The 10,932-nt window shown below is 41.7% G+C and overlaps 1 protein-coding gene across 2 annotated transcripts in view; it reads left to right on the forward strand.

The window, feature by feature from the left end:
- The window catches only part of LOC124551357 (mitochondrial import inner membrane translocase subunit TIM44), a 50,505-nt gene extending 39,819 nt beyond the window's left edge, over positions 1-10,686 (forward strand). For both annotated transcript variants that reach the window (XM_047126391.1, XM_047126392.1), the window contains exons 7-8: positions 1,858-2,022; positions 10,363-10,686. In XM_047126391.1, coding sequence (XP_046982347.1) covers positions 1,858-2,022; positions 10,363-10,510 — 313 coding nt within the window. In that variant the 3' untranslated portion in view covers positions 10,511-10,686. The remainder of the gene's footprint in view (positions 1-1,857; positions 2,023-10,362) is intronic.
- The last annotated feature ends 246 nt before the right edge of the window (positions 10,687-10,932 follow it).

Here is a 10,932-nt window from a genome sequence, read left to right on the forward strand (position 1 = left end):
TCTCTCTCTCTCTCTCTCTCTGTGTGTGTGTGTGTGTGTGTGTGTGTGTGTGTGTGTGTGTGAGAGAGAGAGAGAGAGAGAGAGAGAGAGAGAGAGAGAGAGAAAGAGAGAATGAGTTTCTTTTTTCCTCCTCCATTGCTTTGAGAAAGGATGTCTGTACTGTGCGGAGAGTTGTTGTCTTTACTCCTTAAAATCTTCACTGATTGAGCTGTTTGAGATTGTGTGTGGTAAAGGTCTGGGTTTGATTTCTGTTGTAGTATACTCTATTGCCAACTATAAGTTGATTGTACTCTGTTAAACATTAAAGTCCGTACCTGCTGAATACATTTTGTTTCTTCATTACATTGGTTTTGCTAATACAGTCTGTCCTTGCACGTCCGTTGTGAACCATAAAGCAACGTATACAGAGTGATTTTTCTAAATGGGGACAAACAGTATGAAACAGTCCCTGAGAGGATACACATGCCTGCACAGTACACTGCTGCCATGAGACCATCTTCAGGGAAAGTGTTCAAAGTGACACTTGTGGGCCTCTAAGAAACTAACACACACATTATGATATGCCATTCTTCGCCCGAATGGTATCACAGGCACCACGAATGCATTGCTCCAGCGTCTGCACGTCTGGGATGGGCTCTGCATATGTGATTTCTTTCAGGTGCCTCCACAGGTGTAATTCTAAAGGGTCAAGATCTGCCAACTGAGTGGGCTGTGTGACTGGACCACCTCGTCTGATCCACCATTCGCGATATATGTAGAGATTCTTCTGCACGGAAATGTGGAAGTGATCTGGAGCACTGTCGTTTAATAACACCATTACCATTATTATAGCTGAAGGCGCATCTCCCGTCAGTGGATTCCCGTGACCGGTCCCATGAGGTGGTCTCCAGTAATCCCTGACCGTACATTGATGCTGAACTGGATTCGCTGTAACCCACAAACCCACAAGGAGGTATTGTGAATATTGACGGTGCTGGCCCTTGTAAAGGCAGCCTCTTCTCTCAATAGGATGGATGACACAAAACCCAGTATTGTGGTGGCCTGTACAATGAAACAGTGGCAAAACTGTCACCACCAAGGCGAATTTGTAGGTAATAGGGCCTGCACGCATAGTGATACGGCTAGTGGCAGTTGTCACGGAGAATGTTCCACACGGTTTTCTGGCTTACCCCGTACTGGCAGGCCATCTGCCCGGTGCTGATACCGGGGTCATATTGTAATGTTCAACACCTGTTCCTTCAAGGCTCCTGTATGTGCTGGACACGTCCACCTTTCACGGTTGGCCATTCCCCTAAACGAGCCTGTCACACACAAATGACGAAACACTGTTACAAACGGTTTACAGTGTGCTTGGTGTCGGCGGGAATATTTTTCTCAGTAGTCTTGCTGCCAATGGCCCATTGCTGTTTGCCTGCGCCCATTGCTGTTTGCCTGCGCATATTTAAAGACTACATCGGCTTGTTTCTGGTCAATATACTGGGCCTTCTCCTCTCAGCACTGCACGACACACGTCCACACCGGATCGAGTTGGCCACAGCAGTGGAGGGGTGCCACCTAGTACTTTCTTGTGACAGCCCGGTCATCACAGGTGCCTTTTAACACCGTTTCGAGTATGGAGCGAAAACACTGGTAGGCCAAATCCTTCCTAGTTGCCTGATGTGTCATTGTATATGCTTTCAATCGTTGAAACATACACTGTCAAAGATCTTCTATCTCCAGCGTGAAGTGGGTGTATCTTCCCTAGAATGCATTTCCTGTAGTAGTTCAGCAAAATCACCCTTTGTGTAAATTAAGTGTTAAATATTTTGTACTTTACGTTAACAATGTGACATATTTCTGACTATCTTCTCTTGGCAGGTTATTGTCTACTCCAATACTGCAAGCACGAGCACAAGGTTTAATCATAGACTCCAAAGTGCTCGACGTTGACAATGTTGACCTGGCAATGGGGAAAATGATGGACCAGGGACCTGTCCTGGTTATCAGCTTCACCTCGCAACAGATAATCTGTGTCAAAGACAAGTGAGTATATCAGAAAATGCATGCAGATCTTTGAACAGATATTCAGAAAAGATTCAATATTTGACCATTTTTCTTTACTTCTGGGCAGTGAAAGTGGTGGTTAAAGGACAAATAAGGAAGGCATCTCCTTGGAATTTTTGTGTTGATCCCCTCCCCCATCACGTTTTTCCCTCTTCTGTGCATGACAAAAATAGTCTTTAGGCAAACTGTTTATTTCGTCCACACCCTTGGTGTGCCCGTCAGCGGACATCACAGTAGTGGCAGATGAGCTAGTGTGAGTGGCATCATGGAATAGTACAGAAACCTGCCACGGAGGGTGCATGTGATGTGTAGTATGGGCAGACCCACTGGTGGAGGTGTTTAGTTGCGGGTGGCAGTAAGCTGGGCTGACTACTACAAACCTCGCCTCGCATATGTTGCCAAATGTCATTGCTCGAGTGCTCAGTCGACAGCCGCTTACAAAAGCCCCTTGCTGAGTTTGTTCCCATGTGCATGTTCATGAGGTTTTGGACTTCCTTCTTCCTGTAGACTGACTCACACGGTGAGTTTTTATTGAGTCACTGTCAGCTCTTGAAGTACCTGCACTGATCATTTACTGTAGCAAAGTGCCACTCAGTGCAGATACTAAAGCACCTTTAATGCAGACACTTGCACTTGGCAGTTTCAGATGGAGGTGTCCTGAACTAACAAGGAGAGGTCCCCAGTGGTGAGATCTATACAGGCCCACAAAGGATCCTGTAGGTTCTCTTTGTACTGCAGACATTCTATACAGTGATGTAGCTTAAGGTGCAATAAATAACATCCTGCAACCATTTTCCCTGGTGGACCCTCATTTGTGATAATCGATGAAAAAATGTTCGAAAAAAATACATAGCAGCAATTAAAATCACATGAATGAGGATTCCAAGTAGAAAAAGACTGATAGGGAGAAAAATGAGAGCAAATGATATATTTCGTGTGATGACTAATGAATAGACAAATGAATAGAAAAAATTACATTTAAACAAATTAACTGAACAAAAATAATGATCAGAGTCATTTCGATACAGATTTAAAAATAAAAAATTTCACTGTACACAAAGGGGCTCGAGCCCCCGCTCTGCTCCTCTCCCCTTTGGCGGTCTAAGTTCTCATTTGTTTACATTTGTGGCTGCTGCGCTATACTGTCTGCACTAGAATGACATATAATATCATACAGCAGTGTTGTAAAGCAGCAGCTGTATGTCAGTTGTCGACTGTAAGTAGTGGGAGCTAAGTGAGTGACAATTTCTGCATAAAGTATGCCAATGATAGGCATTTGTTTGATAATTGTAGCTTCTTTACGATGTAGCTTTGATGGTGTCCACAGTAGAAATTGCAGTGAGACTATAGCATATATTTGCTTTACATCAAGGAAAAAATAGAATAAATTTCACCAGATCTCATAGTAACTTACAGTAGAACAGTTCTTTTGTGGATTTAAGCTGCTAAACAATTGTGATACTGCAAGTTCATAGGCTTCTACAGGCAGTGTAATTTTGGCTAAAATAATTTTGGGTATTAGGCTGCTTAACTGCCAGATACTGGTGATAGACTCCCACTATGTACTGTCTGTTTCAGCTGTCAGCTGTCTACCGATGTCACGTGTCTGGGACGTCACTGGGCAATTTGGAGAGTGGTATCTATGGAGGAGGGGGGGGGGGGGGGCTGTGGCTGTATGGTAGGCTATTGCCTGTGCTACTTGAAAAGTAATTGGTAGGCAACTCTAGTAGGTGGTTGGTGGGCCGGCTGCTGCCTGTGTTACTGTGGTAGGTAATTGGTAGACAACTCTACACTCTAGGCAACATTCTGTGTTGGAAAAGAATTAAACCCATATTCCAGAGTAGCCGCAAGATCCGACGTCTGTTTAGGCCCACAAAGGATCCCGTAGATGCTCTCCGTACTGCAGACATCTGTGAACTTAAATGTGAATGCAGTGAAGTCTTACGTTGGTGAAACCGGAAGACTTATTAGCACTCTCGTGATTGAGCGTGAACATTATGTGTGACTAGGGCAGAACAATAAGTGAACTGTTGTGGAATACCAGAAGGAAAGTGGCTGCTTTATTAATTTTTTCGAGAATCTTGCGTGCTTGCTCGGTAGCCGTGAATATGGCAGCAAAAAATAGAGAGAGGCTATCAGAATAATTAATGCCCTAACGACACAAGCAGAGGTGACGGCTACAAGTTACTTATGGCTTGGCTACCAGTGATTACAGTCCAGCGGGCCACGTGTGCTCGCCAGCCAGCAGGTCCACCTGATCAGAGTTTAACTGCATAAAAGTGACCACAAGGGAACTTCAGGGTGGCTTCAATGCTTTGCTGCAGGAAAACACTACGCTGGGAACAAACTGCTGATTTACTTTTGCCTACCGATACCCTACCAAAAGAGCACAGGCAATATAATAGCAATACAGACATCCCCCTCCACGGGTACCTCTCTTCAAGCTTTCAGATGACATCCCAGACACGTATATAGGTAACCACTTTACGACTGAAATAGACAGTGTGTAAGGGAACATAATCATCAGTATCTAGCAGTTAACCAGCCTGAAGAGGCTCGCTGCAAAGTCAGTCAAAACTCTGGCAGTTTCTGTTTGAGGGTGTTGCTGCAGTGTAGTGTGACTGATGTTGGTATAAACAACAACATGTAAGTAATGGTTTAGTGTGCTACTCATATCTTTCTGATGTGTATGCGGTAAATGTGAATTATGATGATGCTATTACCAAATTCTTCCAAACCGGACTGTGCTATTATTCTTTTCTTGGTTGTTGAAGGACAAACATTGGTAGACAGCCATCTGAGAATGAAGGTTGTCAAAAATTACCATCTGGAAAAACTGTTGACAAAGGGTTTTACTGCTTCATTATGACACACGTCGTCATATCGCAAATGTCATAATGCAGAAGTTCCGCCAACTCGAGTGGGACACACTTGAGCACACAGCCTATAGTCCTGATTTCTTCCCATGTGATTATCACGCCTTTGGTCCCTTAAAAAAATACTCAAAGGGTGGACAGTTCCTGTCAGACGAGGATGTGCAGCACGCAGTTACGGTCTTCTTCACAAAGCAAGAGACATTGTTTTGCCAAATAGGTACCTTCATCCTGGTGTGTCGATGGGATGATTGCCTTACTTCTCACAGTGATTTTTGCCTGATTGACACTCCGATTCTGGATTGTACCCCCTTCAAATGGAAACTTTTTGATTGCACCTAATATTTGCTTTACTGTTCGTAATGATGTGTGCCAGATTAAATACCTTTTGGACTGTATTTTGGAGACCCCTGGCATTATGAATGCATTATACTAGCCAACGAAGGATAGATCCACCACAACAGTGTAAGTGCATATGCCTACAAGCTTCACTAATGGTGAAGAGATTGAAAGAATATGAGGTGTATTCAAAAAGTAAGGTGACTATTTTTATGAAAAAGTATTTATTTATTTATCCATCAATATTCAAAGTTGTCCTTCTCAAATACAATACACTTGTGCCAATGTTTCTTCCAAGACTCAAAGCACTTCTCAGAAGCACTTTTTGGTACAGCTTTGAGTACTTCCAGCGACGCAATTTTTATTTCCTCAATCGTTGAAAATCTTCATCCTTTCATAGGTCTCTTCAGTTTTTGGAACAGGAAAAACTCGCAGGGGGGCCAAATCCAGTGAATATGGTGGCTGAGGCATGATTCTCGTGTTGTTTTTGGCCAAAAAATCTCTCTCGAGCAACAATGACTGAGCGGGTGCATAGTCGTGATGCAAAAGCCATGAATTGTTTTTCCACAATTCTGGACATTTTTTGCGTATTGCTTCTAGCAAATGTCGCATAACATCAAGGTAATACTCCTTATTGACCGTACGACCTTGAGGCAAAAATTTATGATGCTCTACATCAAGGTAATTGAGGGGGGAAAAAAACAGTGAGCAAAACTTTGATATTTGATAAAACTTGGCATGCTTTTTTGTTTCTCTGGGCTGTTTCCATTGTGACGATTGGGCTTTGGTTTCAAAGTGTTCTAGAGCACTTGATTCCATTTTACCACAAAACTTGATGCTAATTCTTTGTTCCTTTTTATATATATTTGTAGTGTGCTCGATGATTTTCGATTAGTATACAAAAAATCGAAAATCATCGAGCACACTAACACACATCTAACCTTTCTATCTGTCAAAAACAAACGAAGTATGCTGTACACTTGAAACTGTGAACATATGTTCGGGACATGTGTACCAACCTAACAAAAAAAAGATTGATTATCGAATGTACATTGCCCATGCAATTTGAAAAGTCATCTTACTTTTTGAACAGCCCTCGTACATGGTGACATAAAAGAAATTATTAATTTTGTTAAGGGATACAAAAGTTTTAATTGTTTGTGGAACTGGAATTTGATAGATGAAAAAGAACTAGAACATCAATTGGAAAAATTATGAAAGGAGGTTATATATATATGGAAGAGACACGAAAATGCCAAGAGGTCACAGATAGGTTATATTATGGTAAGACAGAGATTTTGAAACCAAATTTTAACACTTTTGAGATGGGCCTCACTCTCACTCGTGCACTGCTCCATAGCGATAGACGTCATGTCTACTGACTAAGTATTGTAAAATGCTGTAATTTTTCAGGGACAATCAGTAGTGTATGTCGATACTGTCTGTAAAATGTGATCCAAGTAGAATTAATAGTAAAGGAAATGTCAGTCTGTGAAACTCTGGCTCCATCTCAAAACTGTTAAGCAGCAAAATATTTCCAGAAGCAGATGCGGACTGTGACCATAATTTATTGGTTATGAACTGCAGGTTGAAACTGAAGAAATGGCAGAAAGATGGGAAGTTAAGATGAGGGAACCTGCGTATGTTCAAAGAACCAGTGGTTGTTGAGAGTTTCAGTGGGAGCATTAGGCAACGACTGTTTAAAACAGATTGAAAGAATACAATAGAATGGGCAGCTTCCAGAGATGAAATAGTTAAGGCAGCAGAGTATCAAATGGGCAAACAGCCGAGGCCAAGTAAGAATCCTTGTAATAATTCCAGTTTCACTGAAGATGTGCTGACACCTGTGAGCATTACTAAACCATCAGTGTCATGGTAACAAAATACCAACACGAATTATTTACAGAAGACTGTAAATAGTGGTAGAAGCCAATCCCGGAGATGAGTCTGGGTTTTAGTGGAACTTAGAAACGTGGGGAAATACTGAAAACGTGACTTACTTTACAAGATATGTTATATTAAAAAAAGGGGGGGGGGGGGGGGCAGAATTACATTTACACCATATGTAGATTTATAGAAAGCTTTTAACAGCGTCAACTGGAATATAATTTTTGAAATCCAGAAAGTAGTGTGGATTAAGTACAGCGAGTGTAAGTTTATCTACAACTTGTACAGAAACGAGACTGCAGTTACAATAGTTGAAAGATGTAGGGGGAAGCAGTGATTGAGAAGGGAATGAGACAAATTGTATCTTATTCCCAATGTTGTTCAGTCTGTACATTGAGCAAGCTGTGAAAGAAATGGAGGAGAAGTTTGGGAAGGAAATTACATTTCATGGAGAAGAAATAAAAAATTTGAGGTTTGCCAATGACATTGTAATTCCGCCAGATACGGCTAAGGACTTCAAGAGGCACAGTTGACCTGGATGAATAATGTTTTGGAAAGAGGTTGTGAGATGATCATTAATAAAAGTGAAACAAGGATAATGGAATGTGTTCACTTTAAATTGAGAGATGCTGAAGGAACTCGGAAAGTAGACAATAAGTTTTGCAATTTGAAAGGTAACTATCTGACAGTAGCAGGAGTGGAGAGGATGTAAAATGGAAGCCAGCAACAGCTAGAAGGGAGTTTCTAAAAAAGATATTTTAATGTCTAGTATAAATTTTAAGTGTTGCGAAGTCTCTTTCAGAAAGTCTTCATTTGGTGTGCAGCTTTGTAGTGCTGCAGAAGTGAAATGTGGACATTAAACAGTGTAGAAGAGAATAAAAACTTGTGAAATATGGTGCTGCAGAAGGATGCTGAAGATTAGATAGTTATATGTGATAACAAAAGAAGAGTATAGAATCTAACTTGGGGAGGGAGAAATAGCCACAACTCGATAAATGAAGGGTTTGGTTTATAGAACACAACCCGAGGCATGGAAGGAGTTTCAATATGGAGGGAAATGCGGGATAAAAACTGTAGAGGCAGAGTGCAAATAAAACACCAGCAACAATTACTGTATTTGACTTGAAGGAACAACTTCTAGCATTGGAATATTGTCAAAAATTAATTAACCAGAGAACGTGTTGACACTGTTATTTGCATCTCTTTGTATCCTGAAACTTCGCTGCTCGCTGCAGGAGTTTGTTGGCACTGTTATTCGTAGCTGCCCAGGAATCAGGATTAAATGGCAGGAAGAGGCTGGAGTCAGTGACAATAGACACCGATCAGCCAGAACATTATGACCACCAACCTACTGTCGATATAAGCCCATCCAGACGATAGCAGCATCTCCTGGCAAGGAATGACTGCTAGTCGCACACATGTATGGTGCCTGTAGTATCAGTAAACTTGCCGTCCGTGTGTCGAGCAGGGAATATGTGCGATCTGAGTTTGACTGGGGCAGATTGTGATGGCCCGGAGTCTCCGCACAAGCATTTCGGAAACTGCACGACATGTCGGGTGTTCGAGGAGTGCCGTGGTGAACGTCTTCGACACGTGGTGAAGCCAAAGTGTAACTGTGTCCCGACATTGTGGGGTTGGGCAGCTACCCGTCATTATGGATGTTGGATGGACTGTCTGATGAATCCTGATACCTTTTTCATCTTGCTGATGGGAGGGTGTGAATGCGTCATCTTTCAGGGGAACGGCTCCTCGACACCTGTACTGCGGGACAGAGACCATTAGGCTCTGGGGAACATTTGTATGGGCATCTGTGGGTCCAACAGAGCTCGTGCAAGGCACCATGCCAGCCAATGAGTATCATACATTGGTTGTATACCATGTACACCCCTTCACGACAATCACGTTTCCTGACAGCAGTGGTGTTTTCAACAAGATAACGTCGTATTGCAAGGCCAGAAGTGTGATGGAGTGGTTTGATGAGCACATTGGCGAGTTCATACCAGTGCAAAAGGTGGACTCGCTGGCTATCAGGTAGGTGGTCATAATGTTCTGGTTGATCAGCATATATAATGAAAGTAAATGTGGTGTGTGTGTGCATGCTGCTATAACTCTACAACCCACCCTCACAGCCCTGTGGGGGTTATATTGTACAGTAGCCCTTCCATCCCCCATCCGTGTAGAAGGTTTCAGTTTTGAACTGCAGGGGTCAGTTTCGAAGCAAAAGAGTGCCGCAGCAATGGACTTCTTATGGGAAGGTGATGAAGCAGCTGGGAATGAAGTGTAGAAACTTTCAGAACGTTACAGAATCTTCCAGAAGGTTAAGAATATTCTACAATGTTTCAGCGTGTATGAGAATGTTAAATTATTCTGTTGTGTTGGTGATATGCTCTAGCTCCAGAAATGTATATGTAGGTGATAGCAAGAGAAGTGCACCACTATATTTATGGAAATCTTTATGATCTAGTTTTCCAGTAATTTTTCTCCATAAGTCACTATTGTTTCTAGTGTCTGCTATCCGAACAACTTGATCATCTCTCTTGCATCCGCTACTATCTGCATCTGAATTCTCACTTGAAGCCTGTTTGTACGCTGTCTAACTCGTCCAGTTCTGATTTCTTAATGTTAGCTAGCTGTTAAAGCTGTACATCATTAAGCTTCCACTTATTACTAGCCCTTTAACACAGGTAATTGACCTTTGATAACTAACAACAAGGAATCTGCCTGCAATGAAGATTGTAACACCTAGTGATGCAATTACTACAAAACCATGGACTGTGTTGTGAAATATGCTTAGAAATATGCAAATGGGGAATGTTGTCGGTGTCTGAACAGAATTATCTGCTCCACACTATCGACAAGATAAATTGTGTCTCATTTTCCTACAAATTTTTTTTTATATGTGTAAAGATGGCAAATTAAATAATTAATCAAACTGTGTGAACAATTTAGCATTATTTTTTGGGAGCAGTGTGCCCATTCTGGCAGCGTCGACATAAAAGCACAGTAACAGAATGTCAGTTGTAATACACAATTGCTCTTTTAATTGTAGATATGCATACTTTTATTACACTACCGAGAGCTAAAATACTAAACTTGGTCTACTCAGTGCCTTCTGCTGTGGCAATTTTTAGTGATAAAGTCCATTGTTGGTTTTCTTACTTTGCAGTAGTGAATGGATTTTATTGAAGAATGACTTAATTTTTTGTTGTTTCTTTTCTAGGACAGGCAGAATCGTGGAAGGGGATCCTGAGAAAATAATGCGTGTGTCATACGTGTGGGTGTTGTGTAGAGACCGTGACGAACCGGACCCTCGTGCAGCGTGGCGCTTGCTGGATCTGTCGGCTTCTAGCTCTGAGCAGTTACTGTAGCTGCGACTTAGTGTACAGTTGTTGAACATTTTGCCATATTTACCATTGCCATTGTACATGTTAGTTGTACGGGCATTGTTGATCTTTACACACACACTATGTGGCACATTTTAAGATGTGTCAAAAAAACTGAATTTGATTTTATATTTTTTATTAAAAGTATTATGTTACCATCAGTTCTGTGAACTGTGCACTTAGTATTTAATATTCCACTCCCATCCAGAGCACACAGACTTGCGTAGACCTGTTGTACAATCGAAGGATTTGCAGGTTTAATTCAGATTATATCAATGGTTGAAATAAAGCATGCTGTTGCAGTTGTTCTATGTTTATATTTACATCACTGGAGGGCTTTCCATCTCCTCTAAGTGATTAGTTTTCATCATTCCATAGCTTTTACTTTACCCAGAATGTTCCAGTAT

Source organism: Schistocerca americana, chromosome 9 (assembly GCF_021461395.2).
Source record: "Schistocerca americana isolate TAMUIC-IGC-003095 chromosome 9, iqSchAmer2.1, whole genome shotgun sequence".
Taxonomy (NCBI): Eukaryota; Metazoa; Arthropoda; class Insecta; order Orthoptera; family Acrididae; genus Schistocerca; species Schistocerca americana.